This window comes from Pavona decussata, unplaced genomic scaffold, assembly GCF_977016875.1.
Source record: "Pavona decussata unplaced genomic scaffold, jaPavDecu1.1 SCAFFOLD_102, whole genome shotgun sequence".
In the NCBI taxonomy this organism is placed as follows: domain Eukaryota; kingdom Metazoa; phylum Cnidaria; class Anthozoa; order Scleractinia; family Agariciidae; genus Pavona; species Pavona decussata.
The window spans coordinates 6,232,560-6,253,323 of NW_028145517.1; the positions used below are offsets into that span (position 1 = coordinate 6,232,560).

At 39.8% G+C, this 20,764-nt stretch overlaps 2 protein-coding genes and 1 pseudogene across 3 annotated transcripts; all 3 read left to right on the plus strand.

Moving 5' to 3' along the window:
* Positions 1-5,412: 5,412 nt before the first annotated feature.
* LOC146471919 (uncharacterized) lies at positions 5,413-6,232 on the plus strand. Its single transcript, XM_085119900.1, has 2 exons — positions 5,413-5,489; positions 5,700-6,232. Exon 2 carries the CDS (start codon positions 5,715-5,717, stop codon positions 6,039-6,041), a length of 327 nt encoding a protein of 108 aa, XP_084976026.1. The 5' UTR covers positions 5,413-5,489; positions 5,700-5,714; the 3' UTR covers positions 6,042-6,232.
* Positions 6,233-7,725: 1,493 nt separating this feature from the next.
* Positions 7,726-12,830, plus strand: LOC146471920 (acetylserotonin O-methyltransferase-like). The gene is made up of 3 exons (XM_085120498.1): positions 7,726-8,473; positions 9,454-9,729; positions 11,180-12,830. Exons 1-3 carry the CDS (start codon positions 7,762-7,764, stop codon positions 11,398-11,400), a joined length of 1,209 nt encoding a protein of 402 aa, XP_084976624.1. The 5' UTR covers positions 7,726-7,761; the 3' UTR covers positions 11,401-12,830.
* Positions 12,831-15,639: 2,809 nt separating this feature from the next.
* On the plus strand, positions 15,640-20,755 carry LOC146471921 (acetylserotonin O-methyltransferase-like; annotated as a pseudogene). The gene is made up of 3 exons (XR_014866724.1): positions 15,640-16,352; positions 17,220-17,495; positions 19,912-20,755. The product of XR_014866724.1 is annotated as an acetylserotonin O-methyltransferase-like (transcript).
* The last annotated feature ends 9 nt before the right edge of the window (positions 20,756-20,764 follow it).

Here is a 20,764-nt window from a genome sequence, read left to right on the forward strand (position 1 = left end):
ATCACCCTGAAGTTATAATTGGAGTTCACTGGTCAAATAAAAGCTTGTTTTCGTGCAATACCTGTAGTTCCCGGCATGCGTACATGTGGGACGGGTGGAGGTCATGCCTAAAATATTATCTCTATAGTGTCAATTCAAGAGCTAGAAGGAAACCACTTAATTTCTCACTGAAAGTTGACCAAGAATAAAGGAAATGTGGTCCTCGTGATCACGTGAAGCCACTCCTGCAGCTCAGTATAAACTGTCTAATTTGAATTTGATAGAGATAGAAAATGTGATAATCTGCCCGATGATGACGGTATATTTTATAATTCTTGCAAGGTCAATTTCTGTTGCAAAAGCTCACACATGCCTCTTCATTTCTTCAGGAAAGCGGTACTTCCTTTCAATTGAATTGTCACTCAGCGCAGTTTGTTTGTTTTTTGTTAAGTTTTTTGCAAGAGGAACAGTGAAAGAAATCATATTGCGTGCGATGGCGTGATCGCCGTAAGCGCGATGTAGCAAGAGGGAAAGTTTACGCTGCTGTATCAAAATATACCCAGCTTAATTTTTATCGTGTTACAAAAAACATTATCGGTCTGCGAAATATGTAAAATTTAGGTTGGAGTAATTTGGAGCTTTTGCAAAAGAGAACACGGAACACTATTCGGTCACGATTAGCGGGAAGTGCAGGCATTCAACACTGTTTAAATCCACACAAATTTAACCAACTTTTTTGCGTCTTGGACGCAAACGATTGACTAATTTATATACAGACAAAAACATGTTAAGTTATGGGCCAAGTGGAACCTCTCCACTTGGGCCAGTGGAACCTCTCCTTACGGACACCTCTTTAATACGGACACCTCTCTATTACGGACAGTTCACTTGGTCCCTGAGAGGCCGAAATCCATATAAAGCGTACCTCTCTAAAACGGACACCTCTATAATGCGGACACTTATCCCTATCCCTTGGTGTCCGTAATAAAGAGGTTCGACTGTACTGGAATACAAAATTGCTCTTAAATTATCATGTGCCAGCGAACGTTTGCAGAAATGTCTTCCCAAATTTACTTAAAAAGAGAAATCTAACAGCTATTCCGCTCATTCTTATTCCGGAATACAGTCAATCGAGCGCAACCCAAGTGTCTGCGTCCAATTAATTCTGGTTGACTGAATACAGGTTCATTTTACAGTATGGAAAGAACATCCAGGGAACCAAGCTGTTTTTCAGTTTAATACAGGGTCTGTGCTTTTATATGGAAACCGGTAATACAGGTTTCGCAGTAAATATTTTGTTTCTGAATTTTTATACAATGGATGCATATGCGGAATTAAAGACCTCAATAACAAGCTCATAAGCTCTCAACAGGGCTTTGTCCGTTAAAAACATTCCAAGAGTTCCAACCATTGTTTAAAATCTATCACGTAAAAGGATTATTCCCCTCTGGCAAAAATTTTCAAAAACGCTTTTAAGCAAATTCCTTTTTAAAATATGCGTTGGCCTTTGTTGCAAACTCAAACAAAATTGTGCTCCTCAATTTACAAATTGGATTCTGGCTTATATAAGTTAAATATAAATCCTTTTCATCGTATTTTGTTCCTGAAAGTTTTAAGAAAACGTTGCCCCACATCTAGAAATCGTTTATACTTCAAGAGTAGTACTGGTCAGTACTATGGCAACCCCAGCTGAACAAATGCCAGCGTTCACGGCAAAGTTATGAGAACTCGAAAAAACACCCATGTGTGGACTTTGCCACTAATCGATGGTAAACAAACACAACAATAGCTGAACAAAATAACATAAAAATAATAACATATTAAAGGAAAAAGCTGATATTTCTAATGACGCTGGTGTGAACCAGGCTTTACAGTTAACGGCGACAGGTGAGCCTGCTTCAGAATTGCCACCATAAGGATTCAAGTTCAGTTTGAATAGCCTATTTTAAAAGCCTACCTTTCTCTGGACTCTCAACTTTCCAAGCCCATTTCACAAATGAATGATCGTTACAAAGTATATAAAATATAATTGGGTCAATCAAATTTGCATAATTTGGTCACACAAAGATGTAAAAAAGCACATTAATTAAATGACCTGTCATAGTATGATTTGGATGCAAACTTGTTTCGTGGAGGTCCCTTAGAGATAGTCACGGTAGGTGTTCTTGTTTCAGTTCATACTTCTTCTACCTTCTTTATTACGTGGGATGCCTGTGCAGCCCACGTTATAAAATGGGGGCCGTTTGTATCCACAAATGCGCATCTTTCAATTATTAACTCGTTTTAGATGTATCAAATTCAGTTTTCTCCTAGAGGGGATCTTTTTGTCTCGTATTGTCCTTATTGTCTTTAACAAAAACGGTCCAATCAGAATGCAATATTTTAGTGTATGTCAGGAGGGATCGGACGGGAGTTAATTACTATTGTGATTATTCAGGTCCTAGTGATCTCTCGGTGGAACTGAAAAGGCTTGACTTTAGTGGCGTGGCCATATTGTTTTAATGTTTTAGATTCTAATGTGCCGTTTTCAAAAAGAAAACTAACCCTTTTGAAGCAGTAAATCGAAAGAATAACTTCTAAGAAGCACTCGACAGTGAAAACGGTGGAAATTGGAGAGTTCAAAGCGAAGGAATCATGCTCAGTTCTGTTTGACAGTTGTAGAACCATCCAGAATACGTGGGGGAAAGATCATTGATAAGCTAAAACACACATCGCATGACTTTGTCGTTTTGATGCTTAAACGCAACTGGAAATCCACTTCACAAAAAGATTAAAGGTTTGATTGTCAATTTTTACTAAAAGTTTTCATTTAGGAAAGCTTTTTGCCTGTTTTCTTTCTGTTTTTTTGATGAAACGAAAACAATTTGTAATCTTACATTGTAATCTTACACTTTTATTTACATAACCAGAGTAGAAAACGTGAGTCACGCCACGTTATTGTAATAGAATCTCCGGTACAACGAAAGCCTTTTGTATGAGAAGCAAAAATATGATGAAAGTTGTCAAGTTTTCATGTATGCAAAAAGTTATGATTAGCAGTGAACTTTTCAGATAAAAAGAGTGCTCCTTTCAGCTGAACACATTTTCTGGCGGGAACTATTTTTAGGCGGCAAAATTTCAAGTAGCGCAACTCAATATCACGCAATCTTTCTGACTAAAACTGTTCAGTTTAATAGTTCAATCGCGAAGGGAGGGAAGGTTAAAAAATCGGTGAGGCGTACAATAAATGAGGCCACTAGTGCTAAACATAGTCAACGCATCCCACGTAAACGCTCTGAAAAGCGTCTTGTTTACTCTAAATTTTCAGGGAATATTGCCACTTCCGTCTGCTCTGTAGCCCCAAGACTCAAAAGGTAATATTTTTCCCTTTATTCTGTAAACTTGAAAATAACTGATCCATGGACGGCAAGACTGTTACCCTTTACAAAACAGATCAAAACAGTTACTTGTTGACACTTTTACTCCAGTAAGCATTTTCAACTCTCATGGAGGGAACAAGACAGTGTGGTCGTCCTTTTGTGAATTGAATTGAGTGTTGATACTTCTTCGCACTGTAGAACATGCTCAACTGATCGTGGGCTGGTGTTTGATCGTTGCTTCTGTACTCTCACTTAAAACACGAATATTTTTTTAATTGGTTCAAATATCAGACGCGGAGAGACAGAGCGAAAAACAAACAAACTCATGTGCTTTGCGATGCGTCGGTTTTCCACATGAAACCAGTACCTTCTGAGAAGCTTCTGAGTAATCGATGAATAAGTGAACCTTTAACGTTTGAGAAAGTAAAGAAATTCCTCAAGTGTGACCATTCAAATGAAAGTTAGTGACGAGTGCATTCCGGTGGCAATGTTTGTTATTTCTCCTCCTTGATTTTGTGAAATGAGTTTTTCGAATACTTTCCTATCCTGAGCCCCGTGATACTCTTGGTAACAAATTAGCCAGAAAAGCTAAGACTAAGAGAAAATGTTGAAAATCAGTAAGAGAAAAGGAAACATATTAAAACCACCTCCACGGTTATGATTTTCTTTGTTTAAAGACGGTGTCTGCCGATACAGAGGTTTTGCGCAATTTATGACTATGCAGAAAAAGTAGATATAACTGACCAAGGGCTATTTGAATAAAAAAGAAAATTGGGGGTAACGGCGCATATTTCTCCAAAAAGCTTTCAAAAAGAATGCATGGCATTTTTAAGAAAATGTGCGGTAACCCTCAATTTTCCTTTTTAGATTCCAGTAGCCCTTACTAAGATCTGCTTTTCCGGCATAGTCACAAACCGCACAAAAATACTTTTGTTTTAGGAGTCACCGATCATTCCTAGATGGGCAGAACGTTCGCGCACTAGCAAAAGAAAGGACCATCTTTAAGTCACTGTATATTTCATGGAGACGAGAATAGCATTTTGGTGACAACAGAATACACATGTAGTAAGGAGAGACAGACAGACAGCCAGACAGACAGACACCTATATTTATTTGTGCCAGAGCCATGTCTTAAGTGTTAGAAAGGACAAAATCATATAATTGTTTGGATCTGTATATATGAAGGTGCTGGATTCTCAGCTATCAGCTCAAACTTCGGCCATTTCTCAGCTATCAATTAATCATGCCGGATCCTTCTCATATTTAATATTTACAGTGTCCCTCTCATTAGCCGAACAGTGTCGAATCTCATCCGAAGATTTCCGAAGAGCTTCCGATTAATTCCCATCTCTTTCGATACTTCACGGAACACTTCCTTATTAGGGACTTTAAGCAACCACAAAGGCAACGCCAACGAAAACGTCACTTGAAAATATATGCTCGCGTTACCTGCACTACTCCAATTCGTTCAAATTGTACACTGGTGGCCGAGCTTTGATAGGAACGCTAGAATTGGTAGGAACGGCGTTCAAGTTGAGATAAAGAATGACAAATTTGCCGTCGTGTGCCCACGTTCACTACAAAACCTTAAATTTAGTCATTTCACGTTGTTGTTTTACCGAGGACGACGAGGAAATGTACCAAAACTCGCTCAATACAGCGGCACGTCGTTCATCAATCCCCGGGGGGGGGGGGAACTCCCATATGAAAGGGGCGGGGATGCTCGTCAAAAATTTTGAATTAAACCCCTAAAGGAGACCAATCTGGGCATGGCCCACACTTTTTGGATCCTCTAAAAGAGACCACAGACAAATAAAAAATACAATAACTTTTCGCGTGCAACCCTAAACGAGACCTTCACGGCTAAATATAATGGCGTTTAGCCCAGAACACCCTAAGTGAGACCAAAATCCGAAATTTACACCCTCAAGGCGAGACGACGAGAGTCCCCAACCTTAGAGTCCCACCCCCCCCCCCCCCCCCGGTTGAACTTCGTGGACCATGTCCATGACACATGACAACCTCGTTCCCAGGGTCTCTCCTCTTTCCCTGGGAACGAGGTTGGCATGATACAAGATTGTCAGGTTTCTTCCACATGGCCACGTGAGAGTGCTATTCATATCACCTCTGTACCATCCCTGCTCCCCCAAGGTAAGCTAAAGTTGAAACTGAATAGCCTAAAGCTGTTCCCAAACAAAATAAAACGCATAATGTAATTGGCAATGACTCAGGAGCTGACAGCTTATACAGGACTCCATCGAGAATCAATATGTGAATGGTCACCTTAATCCTAAATCCCGCTTCCCTAGGAATAAAGGAAAAATGTACTTATCCTGAGTTATGTGTTAATTTGAATCATAGTTTAAGATCAAGAAGATGGGAGGTGCCGAGTCTACCCATTTCAGATTGACACCAGGTTTCCATCCAAGTAACAGTGGCCTTTTAGAGAAGGAAGAAACCTATGAACAGGAAGGGATATTGGTCGCCTACAGAGAAGCCATGACCCAAATCCTGCAAGATGTCAACGCAAAATGTTGCACTATTAGCGGAAAGGAAAACGGGGTTAAATATTGGCGTACAGATGGAAAAGAAGCAATGCCAGTCCAAGAAGTGAAGGAAAACACAGTTCTTTGCTATCACGAAGCGCTTAAGATAACATTTCCTGTAGGCGTAGCTAAAGAACAAATATCAGCTAAAGTATAGAATTATTCCCACTGAAATTGTAGTCATTACATAACGCAGTAATCAGTTCATCTATCCTTTGTTGCTTGAGTGAAGATCAATAAAATAAAAAATTATATAATCATGCAAGACAACAATGAACGATTGAAGGTTGAATAATCTGTAGCTGAAACGTACAAAGATTTCTCAAGCTGAGAATAAAGCCAAGAATTGCCGAGTCATCCCTCATTCAGTGATTATTTTTTTTAAGCAAGAGACAATTTTTAGGGGCACCCGACGGATCGTTTCGGTATATTATCTGTTCGGAAGGCCCTTAATCCCCTCAGTTTTCCTCGAACGTTCGTGATATGGGAAATTTAGGCCTAGTGTTTTCGGATTGATAAAAATGTCGTTTCGGGTACCGAAAAAAGGTCAGCTTAGATTTTCGGAAGGAAATAAGACCCAAGGTTTTCGGAAAATGGACAAAAATGAACTAGTAATGAATGACCGAACAGATAAAAATATTATAGCGTGGCCTAAAATGAACCTACAGAGCTTTACATTAATTAAGGCACTCCAGATCCAGATAGCTTAAAATAGCATTTCAAAGGGCCGGATCTGAGAGAAAACTGTTGTTGGGTGCCCCTGAATTTTCCTGATTTGTTTCTCATCAGTACGGCTATGGTTTCTGTTGTCCCTTCAGACAAGTACTCGCTTTATTACTCTCTTATCTCACTGCAAATGACGTTGAACGACGCTAAGTTGCTTTTCAGTTCGGGATATATTTTCTCTTGTCTACGATGGTTCCACGTTGAGAAAGTGAACTACACCAGATTTTTAATTAAGCAAGATAAAAAGAAAGTTTGCCTTTGTCGTCGAATAATGAAATGTCGTGTCACTTATAAGGTAAGCACCCAACAACCCATTAGACCTAAGAATGTTATACTATAATAACCCCCCCCCCCCCCGCCCTCACCCCACTTACGATTACTGTTAGGTTTGAAGGATATGGCGACTGGCTTCTAAAATTCAAGTTAACGTGTAATATGGCTGATTCACTCAGTATGAATATCCCCTGCTGTCTTTATTTCTAAAATTTGGTCGACTGACGCACTAGTAAGATAGAATCTGGGGGGTGGGGAGGAGGGCACTCCCATATAATGTGCCCCTATGAAGGGTATGGTTTTCAAGCAGTTTAGTCTGGGATAAGGTATAGAAGTCAGAGACTTTTGTTGTAAAATAGGCTATCATTTTCCAGCAAACTGATCAATTGCTTCAACAATTTAGTCTAGCCTAAGTTTCCCGGGAATTGACACTTAAAAGACGTGTTTTAGTTGTTGTTGACATAGAAGATTTGTTTTGGCTGGACTGTGATAGTGATCGTGTTTCTGGAAAATTGTGAGTCTGGGACAGGGTAGAGATTTTTGGTCTTTAGTCTAGTATAGGATTGCAAAATGCAGCTGAACTGGTCTGGTTTAGCAACCTCGTTCCCAGGGGCTTTTCCCTAGCTTGGTGGTGGGGCCCCCAAGCTAGGGAAAAGGCCCTGGGAACGAGGTTGCTGGTTTAGTGAAGGATTTCAGAGTCCCAGCGCACATCCCCAAGCCCCAAACAATAACTTTTAGAGTACCGCAACCTCACTGGGATCGAAGGGAGCGATGAGTGGCGGCTGTATTTACAGGCCAGTACGAATCTGTATCCCAACTATGGGTAAACTCCCTCGCGTGATGAACACCGCTTCTTGTAACGACTGGCAGTAGCCTCCATGAGAGGCTTAGGCCCGAAAATCGTGCCCAGATCCTCTCAGAGTTCGCGTGGAAGTTACAGTATGTCTATTTTGTGTGGCAAAACTACACTGAGGGCTTTTTCCGTCCGGGCATTATCTTACACACGGGCTATGGATCACAGCAAAAAAGAGATCGCAATTCCACCACCAATCCCTGCTAAACTGCAAGATCTAATTTACGCTTTCCGGGCATCAAAGACGCTATTTGCAGCATGTGATCTGGGCATCTTCGATATTCTACACGACTCCCAGACTCCACAATCCGCCGAACACGTTGCAGCAAAAATGAGGGCCGATCCGGACGCTACAACCCGATTAATGGACACTCTTGTCGCACTAGAATTGTTAGAAAAGACCAAGCAAGGCGAATCGTGGTCGTATTCTAACGCCAAAATGGCGAGCCAGTTTCTAACCAATTCTAGCCTTGATTCTGTCGTTGGTTACATAAAACATTCAAACAAACTGTTGTACCCTCTTTTTGGTAACTTAGAAAATGCAGTTAGGGAGGGATCGAACCAGTGGATGAACACTTTTGGACTGTGCTCCGAAGATGTCTGGAAGTCGGCGTACACCACTGAGGAATCGAGGTTACAATTTCTGAGAGCAATGCATTCTACGTCACGCCATTTCTGTGACGCTGTAGCAAAGGCGTTCGACTTGAGCTGGTTTCACAGCTCTTGTGATATAGGAGGTAGGTACCTGGGTAATTAGGGTACATAAAAAGGCTTTTTTAATCCATTTTCACAAATTGAATATTTAGTCATTAGTTGAAGGTAGGTAGGTATTAGCGGCTGCTAATCCCACTTCCCCCCCCCCCCCCCCCCCACTTTATTTGAAATACTCTCACCCAATGTGAGACCAATAGCACTCACCTTATAAACTCTAAATTAAAGTCATGCCCAAACCAACGTTCTGATACCTTTTTGGGAGCTTTCAAAATTTCTTATGAGCACACCCCAACCCTCTCACCTACTCATTCATACTTCTACTCTGCAATGTTTTGGACCAGGGATGAGGGTATGGGGAGGAAGTAAATGGTAGGGGGGGGGGTAGGGCAGAATTGGAAGCACGATTTCCTAGGTGGCAGTAAGTGAGAACAATAGGACACAATTTTGCAACATTAGTTGCTCACCTTAGAGAGTTAGCACATCACATTTTTTTTTTTCGAGTATCCGTGTCACTCTCTGGATAATTTTTGACCAGGCTTATACAATACAATATTATTTTGCTATATACACAGCATTTACAGATGGCTTAAAATATACCATCACATTTATTCCATTGCGCATTATTATTATGCCACACATTGACATTCAAATTCTACCAGTATGCAGGATGCTTGTTACATGAACCTACCATCGTCAACAATAATCTTGGGAAGATGTTTAAGTTCAACCTCCATATTTTGACTTTCCTCCCCTCCCCTGTTTCAATGTTGAGCTTTAACTGTGAATCTTTATGAACACATGGAAATTGTGAGGAATCCAACATTGAAAAGGGGGCTGGGGGAAACGACAAATAGAGGCATAAACATACGTAAGTAAAAAAAGTAGCCAGGCCATCAATAGAGACGTTACTTACTGTTGCCTTGTTGTGTAACCTTCCCAACAGAAATTGTCGATGATTGTAGTTTCAATTGATTCTTGGCCTTTGTAATGATTTGTTACTCAGGTGCAACAGGGGCTATGGCGTACACTTTGTGTCAATACTACCCTAACATGAAGATCACAGTGTTCGACATGCAATCAGTTGTGGACTCTGCACATCATTTTCAACCCTCGTCAGAAGACTGCCCCAATCAAGCAAATGTTTCATTTGTGGTGGGTGACTTTTTCCTCGCTGATCTACCAAAGGCTGAGTTGTACGTGTTGTCACGCATACTTCATGACTGGCCGGTTGAAAAGATAGACGTGATACTTTCAAAAATCTACAACTGCTTACCTTCAAGTAAGACTTAAGTGGACTTTGTGAAAATTACAATACATAAGGAAATAGGGCAACATGTAGTTCCAGAAAATCCCCCTACCCACCCCCTCCCACCCACCCGATATGGAAGGGTAACCTGCACTGTTTGCAACGTCTTACATGGTTGGTCGAGAGAACAAAAGAGCAAACAACAACAATGTTCCGAGCGCCAAAACACATTGCAGCTGCAGGTTATCTGGGTCCAGTGAAAATAGAGCTTTTTAAAGGGGCAGGTCTACTGGGGGTCTTTTTTTCAATAAGATTCCCCTACTCCTGTAGAAATACCAATTTAGCTCCCCCGAAACTTTTCTTTGATGGGGGGAGGGGGTTGGACTTTAACAACCCATGGTTAGACTTGCCACTAGCAGGCGTCTTACGACACAGAACTGGACTGCATGAAAAATGGTCCCTGAGAAAGTCTATTCATGGTTTATAGTGTGCCATTTTTTAAATGTCGAATTAAGCTGCAAAGCAAGTTCAGAAATAAATTTGTTACACAGTCAGTATTTACTAGAAATGTAAAGTCTTGTAGAGATATGATAGAAGTCTAGGAAATAGTATGGAAATTAAATTAAAATTACCATTGTTACAAAGAATTGAATGGCTTACAAACACTGACAAGCTTATGGTAACCCACTGGCCTTACATTTCTCAACCATTAATGTTTTATTCATGACGAGAAAACAAAGGAAATTACTTCCGTGAAGGAGGTTAATTAATAATTTATTATCGCAAAATTTTGGTGAAATTTTGCTTTGAATTTCTTCAAGAATAATTAAGAGTGCCAATTGGCACATAATTCCATAACTCTTTTAATATTTGACAGACTTCTATGAATTTTTGACACGGAGATGGTCTTGTGAAGATCTACTCATTACAAGGATAAAAACTTAACCCCCTCCCATATGTGATATAGTTGACCACCCCCTTAACTTTTCAACTTTTCCCCCCCAGAAGTTGTGTGTCTTAATACATCTCTCACATTAATGAAGATGTTGAGAACTGCAAAATAAGCTATAGTTTAGAGATATACCTAATATACACAAGGATTGAGATGTTTTTGAACTTTGAAATTTTTATGTTTTAAGGCCATTTATCTCAAAGCCATAACTCTTCTCATTCACAATTGTATCAGTTATGAACTACTCTGTGAGTAGCTATAAAATGGTATATCATACATGCACATTGAGTCTGTAGTCTTGGATCTGGAGAAAATGTTGTTTTGCCTTGGAGTAAAGTGTTAAGAAGATACATCAAACACTTGGAGAGTGTTTGATCCCATTTTCCAGACACCTTGAAGTTGGTTCAAAAACTCAGCGTGCCTCATTCTGTCAAGCCACTTCTCTGCGTTTGGAAATTGGATGAGACACTCCCTGGTGATTGATTTATTACTATTAAACTTTTCTTCTATTGTGTTTTTTTTTTTGTTCAGATGGTTGCCTTCTCATTGCTGAAATGTTATTAAATGATGATAAAACAGGACCAGTGAGGACTCTTCTTCAGTCCCTCAACATGCTGGTACAAGAAGTCGGAAAGGAACGCTCAGCACAGGAATACAAAGAGCTTTTAGAGAAACACGGATTTGTGGATATTCAGACAAAAAGACTTGAGCCAGATGCTGGCATAGATGCCATTTTATGTAGAAAGGCTTAAATGATTATTATTATTTTGCGTTAGGTACAAGAAAATATGCCCTGAGGCTAATTCAAATTAGATCAAGGTTAAGTTCAAAAATTAACACTGCTGAAATAATAATTTATTTACTTACATGTATTTAGGGCAAATTATTTGGATTTTAAGTCCAAATTGTATCCTAAAACAAGCCCATCGTTTGACAATGTTGTGAAGAAATGTTCCAAATGAATTCTCAGCAATAGCAAAATGTATTTGGTTGACAAAATTCAGAGTTTTTTGCCCGTTGAATTGGAAACTTTGCAGTTTCTTTAACTTGGATTATAACATAGCATGCATGCTTCCCCATCTCAGGGTCGTAACGAGGTATATTTTTTCCAGACCGATCCCATATTTTGGCCTTAAATTTTGATTGCCGATTCCAAAATCTTTATAAATCTTGATCCCTGAAAATTAGTTGATCCCTGGGTTCAGCTCAAACGCGGGTTGGACAAACGGCGTATAATTGTTTCTTGATTAACCTGAATAAACAACAAAATGGGTCAAAAAGAAGTGTCGCTTGAGTTTTTTTGTAAACTTAGTCCCAGCATTCACGAAATGGAGAACGACTGAATGGAAATTTGATTCCCGTCAGTTCTTCAAGTTATGATTTCCTATCGGCATAGTAGTTCCATATTACTGGTTGACCAACTCAGTTCAGTCGCACATCTAGTCATAACTCATTATCTGCTTATCCTAATTGTACTGGTCTGGATTTTTTTCTGGTTGGGTTACCCCGTGACGTAATTATAAGATATTACCAGCTCACAGATGAGATCGAATAAGCTTGAATCTAAAAAAAAGATGCCTGCAAAAGGCTTTAGTGCGCGTAACGCACGATCTAGCTATGAATCCGGCATTCCGTTAGGTTCTTTATCAGAAAGACTAGACGTGTCTCAAAATGAAGTCTTCTGATATTATCTTGCCATGAACTATCCGTCCGCATTTGTAAGTAGGAAAACGAGATCACAATGAGGTCTCTTTGAAGTAGATAATGGCTACCGCGGGGCTTGACCAACGATCTAGGAAACTACAGTATTTCACAGAACCAGAATGATTAGATGGTCCTTGCCGCACTACGCTGAGAAAATACTAATTTAATTTGGACAGAGAGAGGAAACTTGAAAAAGATCTTTTTATCTTTCTCGATTTGCATCAATTTAATTTCAGAGAGGAACAAATTTGTTATAAAAATTTTGGATGATTCCCTTGCCGCCTTGTAAGCTTCGTGCATTAAGTTTGGTTACTCGGACGTCTCAGGTATCTTCTCCCAAGCATAATCAGAGCAAGCTTTGTTATTTGCTGTACTATCTTCTCTTAACACTTGCCACTTGATATTCTGCGGAAAGTAATTTGTGTTGAGAACTTGGAAATGAAACTTTGTATGATATTATAAGAAGCTGTTAAAGGAGTGAATTATGTTTAAGGCTAGCAAGAGACCATATATGGTCTCTCGAACTTGGTCAGAAAAAAAATGCAATAGTAGTACAGAGTACCAAGCGCAATAACGAGTTCTTTGATGACAGGATTTTGGTTTAAAAAAAGACTTCGTCTTTCACTGTCGAAAGGGTATGCATATGTCTCTACATATGAAGACGTCTTTGTTACATTTATTGTTCTGAGTGCCAATCGCCATATTCGTGTGATTGATTTAGACAGAGGGAAAAGATTGGCAAAAGGCAATGTCCATTGTATGAATTTTTTTTCTAAGTCCTTATTCAGCAGTTAAAGACCCAGACCAATTCGGGAGATCAGTCACTGCAGTTATGTATAGCTCCAACAGACTGAGGGCCTCTTCATATGATCCCGGTTACTGGGATGGCTCGGTAAGCGGGATGAATTTTGCAGTCCGTTCATATGGGAAATTTCATCCCGGTTACCGAGATGAAAAGTGGTGACGTGGTCAATCGAGCGTGACCTTTACCGAACATGCCGGGCAAGAATTTTTCATTTTTATCGGTTCTACAAACCTCAAAAGTATTATATCTTTATCTCTACTACGAAAAAGAATTATTTTGAACTAGAACATCGCAGAAATGAGCCGTAATAATCAAATATATCCGTTCTAAGACGCGAATGTTTTTTTGTTATAGACTTCATCACGGGAACCGGGATACCGTGTTCATATGAGAAAATTTTCGTCCCGGACTCCCGAGATCTCGGTCGCTGAAACCCAGATCTCGGTAACCGGGCTGGCCCGCCTTCTCATATGAACACATCGAATTTTTTACAAAAGAAATAGGAATGAGGCGAGATCTCGGTAAGCGAGCTAGCCCGGTCAACCGGGAGTCAATCACAGCAGAGAGTCACTAGTGGCCGTTTTTATGCTAGAGACGTTAAATTCGCCAAGACGCATTTAACGTCTGAGACGTTAAAGCCGTCTGGTATAAAAACGAGACGCATAAAAGTAGACCTAAGCTCAACTTCACTCCACTTTCTGCCCCGAGACTCCTTCAAGTTCTCAGTCTTCGCCGCCCTGTTGTTTAAGCGCTAAGCCACGATTTCTAGCTCGTGCCAGTCGTCTGTGGACGAGTCAGGGCTAAATGCGTCCCAGTAAGGGCGTCCCATTTTTATACTAGACCCATTTAACGTCTGAGACGTTAAAGTCGTCTGTTAAGTGCGTAACGACGCACTTAACTAAAGACGTTAAAGTCGTCAGACGTTGAATGCGTCTGTCTTATTTACCGTTTTTACTAGACGTTAAAGTCGTCTCGAGACGACTTTAACGTCTCAGACGACTTTAACGTCTCTAGCATAAAAACGGCCATTGAAAGAAAGGGCAACATGGTATAAATATATTTAAGAATTCGGGAAAATATCCACGTTTTGTAGTCAAGCTAGTCCAGCAGATCATATTGCATACAGTTTAGCTAGAACCGGAACAAAATGTTACCGCAAAAACTCATTTGAATTTGTAAACGGTGGCAGCTCTTTCCGTCCAATTGAACTGAATGAGAATGATGTGTTATTCAGAAAGTGACACAGGCATACTCGAAAAAAAAAAAAATCCGAGTTCTCCTGTAGGAGCAAGGAGACCTCGGATTTTTTTTTCCCAGTATGCCTTTTTCACTTTCTGAATAATACATCATTCTCATTTATTCACGAGGTTCCAGTTGTTCAAAGGGTGGATAATTTTATCCACTGGATAGTTCGCTATTCGGCAGATAAAATGTCTGCAGTATTTCCCTGATAGTCCCATAATTTGTGGATAGAGTAGAAGCATATGTCAAATTTAAGTAAGGGATTGTGTAAAAAACTTGCCAAAAGCGTTAGTTGGAGTACATTTGCTCCGCTGAATAACGACTTATCCAGTGGATAAAGTTATCCACTCTTTGAACAACTGGGGCCAGGCTTAAAATATTCCCACTTATTACAATCAAACTAAATTTTGTCATTTTATGACACCGTTAAATTCCGGAAATAAGCCCCTCCGTATAGAAGCCCCCCAAATCTGAAACGCAAAAATGCCTAGTAAAGCCCCTCCGAATATAAGCCCCCGGGGGTTTGTATTTGGAAATTATCCTCGGATATTATTATTTGACTCAGATGAGGGAGATCTTGAAGCCACTGACACAGAGGAAACTGATGAGCTTTCATAGTTATTATGAACTTTGTGCCTGAACCACGTTACTGTTTTTACTGTATTTCCGTCCTAATGAAGTTTATTGCCGTTGTGTTTCAACTTGGCATCTTCAGTGCGATTTAATAAGTTGTTACTAATTTCTGGCCAGTTGCGCATCCAACAATTTTGACACAAATTTCCCTCCAATTATAAGCCCAGCCAATTTTGAAACGCAAATTTCCCTCCTTTAAGCCCCTTCCAAAAATAAGCCCCTCAAAAAGGTCCTTTGAAAAATATAAGCCCCGGGGCTTATTTTCGGAATTTTACGGTATTTGATTTTCCGTGTCGGAAAACTTGATCCCTGATCCCCTCGCACTAATGATCCCGATCCCACGGCTTGTGATCAGGCCTGTGATCCCTGAGCTCAACCCTTTTTTTCTTGGCCTTTGATTCCTGATCCCATGCCATACGTTATGACCCTGCCATCTTATTCCTATTGGAGACCTCATGGTGCGTTCATAAGATATAAGATAACGTATGCAAATCAGACAAACTAGGGCTTTTCGATAGCCTCCCATGCCCACGCAGACGTTCTTAGTGGTTCGGTACGCGTTCGCGTGACGAATCCCTAAGAACGTCTGCGTGGGAGGCTAGCTTTTCAAAGAAGCAAATTTTCATTGACAATTTCAGATGAAACAGTATGTCTATTTCCCTCGCGAAGTTATGTGGCAAAACTACACTGAGGGCTTTTCCCGTACACCGCTTGGTCCGGGCATTATCGTACACACGGGCTATAGATCACAGCAAAAAAGAGATCGCAATTCCACCACCAATCCCTCCTAAACTGCAAAATCTAATTTACGCTTTCCGGGTATCAAAGACGCTATTTGCAGCATGTGATTTGGGCATCTTCGATATTCTACACGACTCCCAGACTCCACAATCCGCCGAAGATGTTGCAGCAAAGATGAAGGCCGATCCGGACGCTACGAATCGATTAATGGACACTCTTGTCGCACTAGAATTGTTAGAAAAGACCAAGCAATGCGAATCGTGGTCGTAATATTCTAACGCCAAAATGGCGAGCCAGTTTCTAACCAATTCTAGCCTTGATTCTGTCGTTGGTTACATAAAGCACTCAAACAAAGTGACGTACCGTCTTTTTGGTAACTTAGAAAATGCAGTTAGGGAGGGATCGAACCAGTGGATGAACACGTTTGGACTGTCCTCCGAAGATGTGTGGAAGTCGGCATACAATACTGAGGAATCGAGGTTACGATTTCTGGGAGCCATGCATTGTCACGCCATTTCTTTCACGTTGTAGCAAAGGCGTTTGACTTGAGCGGGTTTCACAGCTGTTGTGATATAGGGGGTAGGTACCTGGATAGTAAGGGTACATAAAAAGGCTTTTCTAAATCAATTTTCACAGATTGAATGTTAAGTCATTAGTTGAAGGTAGAAGGTTTCAGCAGCTGCTAATCCCACTTTCCATCCCCACTATATTTGAAATACTCTTACCCAAAAAACTCTAAATTAGAGTCATGTCCAAACCAACATTCTGATACCTTTTTGGGAACTTTCAAAATTTCTTATGAGCACACCCCCTCCCCCTCCCACCCTCTCACCTACTCATTCATACTTCTACTCTGCAATGTTTTGGACCAGGGATGAGGGCATGGGGAGGAAGTAAATGGTGGGGGAGGGGGGTAGCTAGGGGAGGACTGGAAACAAGATTTCCTAGTTGGCAGTAAGTGAGAACAATAGGACACAATTTTGCAACATTAGCTGGTCACCTTAGAGAGTTAGCACATCACATTGTTTTTTCGAGTATCCCTGTGTCACTCTCTGGATAGTTATTGAGCAGGCTTAAAATATTATTATTCATTATTATTATTGACATTATTGACATTCAAATGCAGGATGATTGTCACATGAACCTACCATCATCAACAATAATCTTGGGAAGATTCTAAAGTTCGACCTCCATTTGACTTTCCTCCCCTCCCCTGTTTCAATGTTGAGCTTTAACTGTGAATATTTATGTGTGTAATTTTGTGGGGAATCCAACATTGAAAAGGGGAGTGGGGGAAACGACAAATAAAGGTGTAAACATATGTAAGTAACAAAAGTAGCCAGGCCATCAATAGAGACTTACTTTTTGTTGCCTCGGTTGCCAACAGAAATTGTCGATGATTGTAGTTTTCTTTCATTCTTGGCCTTTGTAATGATTTGTACTCAGGTGGAACAGGGGCTATGGCGTACACTTTGTGCCACTACTACCCTAACATGAAGATCACAGTGTTCGACTTGCAATCAGTTGTGGACTCTGCACATCATTTTCAACCCTCGTCAGAAGACTGCCCCAATCAGACAAATGTTTCATTTGTGGCGGGCAACTTTTTCCTCTCTGATCTACCAAAGGCTGAGATGTATGTGTTGTCACGCATACTTCATGACTGGCCAGTTGAAAAGATGGACGTGATACTTTCGAAAGTCTACAACTGCTTACCTTCAAGTAAGACTTAACTAAACAGTGTGTATGCCGCATAAAGCACATCCATGCATGGGCATTATTTGCTCTAGAGTGGATGGAGTACTGTGTCGTCTTGAAAATTATTACTTAGTCCCCTTCCATTTTAGTGACCAAGATAACAACTGCAACACTGAACGAGACTGTAACATTCACTATGGTCAATACAAATTTTGTGTATGGTTTACAAGTCATTTATAGTTCTCTGTCTAAACAATTCCTATACTCACCCATGTATTCTTAAGAGATTAAGTCAACTAAGCTACTCCTAGCTCCAGTTGTTCAAAGAGCAGATAACTACCCAGCGGATAAGTCGCTATCCAGCGGAAAAAATGTATTGGTTTGATGATATTTTATCGACTGGACAGTGATTTATCTGGATGGAGTTATCCACTCTATAGGGGCCTGACCTATTAGAATTACTTGGCCTTATTAAGGACGGTGCCTACTAATACCGAAATATTTTTGTGTGGTTTATGACTACTCGGGAAAAGCAGATCTTAGAAAGGGCTATTGAAATCCAAAAAGAAAATTGGGGGTAACCAGGCATTTTTCAGAGATAATTAAGCAATAATATCTCTAAAAAGCGCCAAAATATAAAGCAATGTATAGGATTTTTTCCTAAATTGAAGCTCAATTTTCTCTGAAAAATGCATGGTTACCCCCAATTTTCTTTTGAGATACCAAAAGTACTTGCTAAGTTCTGCTTTCTCCGTATAGTTTTAAACCGCGCAAAAATATTCCTGTATTAGTAGGCATCACCCATAGGAAACCCGAGTATCTCGAGATGCGCAGAACGTATGCGCAGTAACAATAGTAGGCACCGTCCTTAATCTAGTGCTAGTCTATTCTCTCATGCGGCAAGCTGTCACAAATTTAATTATTTCAAGTGGACTATATGTTAACCCCTTCAGCGCCAATATCAACAAGTATATTCTCCATCCATTTCTTATGTTGCTAGTTGGGAGATTTCGTCTAAGGGACTGGTCATTATTTATGTTTTTTTTTTTTTTTTTTGGGGGGGGGGGAGGGAAAAATATTTGATAGATGAAAATTTTTTCCAGGCCCTCCCTCCTCAGGTCTAAAAATGGCAAGTAGCCCCTCCCTCTTAATTCAATATTTCATTGATGACCCCCCCCCCCCCCCCATTTTTCCAGTTATGATTTTATTTCCATATTTTTATGTATTTGCATCAGAAGTTAACAATTATTCCACGAGCGCGCGTTGGATATGAGATGATAGATAGCCAACGAGGCCCGTAGCGCCGAGTTGGCTATAATCATCTCATATCCAACAAGCGCAAGTGGAATAATTGTTTTATTAAAAACAATCAAGAAATATTGCTAGATCTAACTGATTTCGCTGTGAGAGAAGAACCAGTAGACAATTTAATGGCCGCCATTTCTTGGCCATGGTATAATTGCTCATATACCATGGCCGCTCAGCCAATCAAATCCCTTGAATTGCATTATACAATGATCCAGTTTTTAATAAATATGATTAGCCAATGCCAAAAAGTACACCTGGCGAATGTCTGGTATGGGCAAAGACAAAATTACCTTGTAAATCACTGAAATGTCATTGCTTACCCTTACAGAGATCCTAATAAGTCACAAAATCTGCGTATCAAGCAAACCAGTGTCTGGTTTTCAGATATTGGACACCAAATATTAAACCCTGGAAGATAAATATTTTTTCCAAATATATTTTCCTAGGTGGAAAGCAATATTTTTTGTGTTATGTTATTCATGTTTTATTACTTCATGGGCTATTGAACCAACAAATACTATTTAAATGCAGCCAAAATCAAACACTGAAACAGGCTTATCTGCATTTGTCTTTTATTAAAGTGTGAAATATTAAAGGAATGAAGGTTATGACAATAAAGTTTTAACTGGGTTGTACATCTTCACCACCTGGATCTTTGAAACAAATTTATTTCGTAAAAGTAATCCCATTTGCAAAAGCACAGACAAGACCCCTTGCAAAACTTAAAAAATAATGACCCCCTATTAATTGTTAAAAAAAAATTAGCCCCCCCCCCCCTTCTAACCAATCTAAAACAGCCTTGAAACCCCCTTCTTTTTCCCTCCCCCACCCCCCTCTACATAAATAATGAGTGGTCCCTAAAAATCAAGGCATTTTATCTTTGGTGATTATTTCCTTTATTCTCCTGACTTAAATGTTTAATCAAGCAGTGACATTGTAAGGAGAAAGTAAATGTTGGTCACTACTTGAACTTAAAGGGTTAAGATTATAACACACATGGTAACACAGCAATGTGTAGTTTCATAATGTTGTCAACCCACTTCTCGTTGTTTGGAAATTGGATGAGACACTCTCTGGTGATTGATTTATTACTATTAAAATTTTCTTTTTTTCTCTTGTGTTTTTTGTTCAGATGGTTGCCTTCTCATTGCTGAAATGTTATTAAATGATGATAAAACAGGACCAACGAGAACTCTTCTTCAGTCACTCAACATGCTGGTACAAGAGGTTGGAAAGGAACGCTCAGCACAGGAATACAAAGAGCTTTTAGAGAAACACGGATTTGTTGATATTCAGACAAAACGACTTGAGCCAGATGCTGGCATAGATGCCATTTTATGTAGAAAGGCTTAAAAGAACATTGCCCTAGGTAAAAGACAATGTTCCCAGAGGCTAATTCAAATTAGCATATACCTCAGTGACCGACTATCACATAACGCGCAATCTGATTGGCTACACAGGTGCCGTCAGTTTGTCAGAGCGCGCGCGATTTAGCATGCATCATTGCACAAATATATCAAAATTTATGAAATAAAAAAAATTTTTTGGCTTCATAGATCGATCACTGAGGTATGCTAAAACAATTAGATGGCTCGCTCTCGGTTTCTATCGCCTTTGATAGTTATCAGCCGATAGAAACCTCAAGCTCGCCGTCTAATTGTTAATAAGACCAAGGTTAAGTTCAGAAATGAACACTGCTGAAATAATTATTTATTTGCTTACATGCTTCAGACTCTGTCAAAGTTTTTAGGAAAAGAATTGTTGACCTACTTTTCTCTGATCAATCTATGAATTTGTAAAAAAGTAAATCCAATCATTTGTATCTTACTGAATTTTTTTTTAATGCATATTTATTACCTTAAGTTATTTGGTAATTTAATAATTTAGTTATTTTAGTTGATAGTAAATGTAGCCATGTAACTGAAAATAACTGAAAACCCCTTTTAGGGAGTTGCAATAAAGTATGTATGTATTTGGGGCAATTT

Coding starts and splice junctions, on each gene's coding strand:
- LOC146471920 (XM_085120498.1), top strand. CDS start 7,762: ATGAGAGGCTTAGGCCCGAAAATCGTGCCCAGATCCTCTCAGAGTTCG. Junction 8,474..9,453: donor CAGCTCTTGTGATATAGGAG/GTAGGTACCTGG, acceptor TTTGTTACTCAG/GTGCAACAGGGGCTATGGCG. Junction 9,730..11,179: donor CTACAACTGCTTACCTTCAA/GTAAGACTTAAG, acceptor TTTTTTGTTCAG/ATGGTTGCCTTCTCATTGCT.
- LOC146471919 (XM_085119900.1), top strand. CDS start 5,715: ATGGGAGGTGCCGAGTCTACCCATTTCAGATTGACACCAGGTTTCCAT.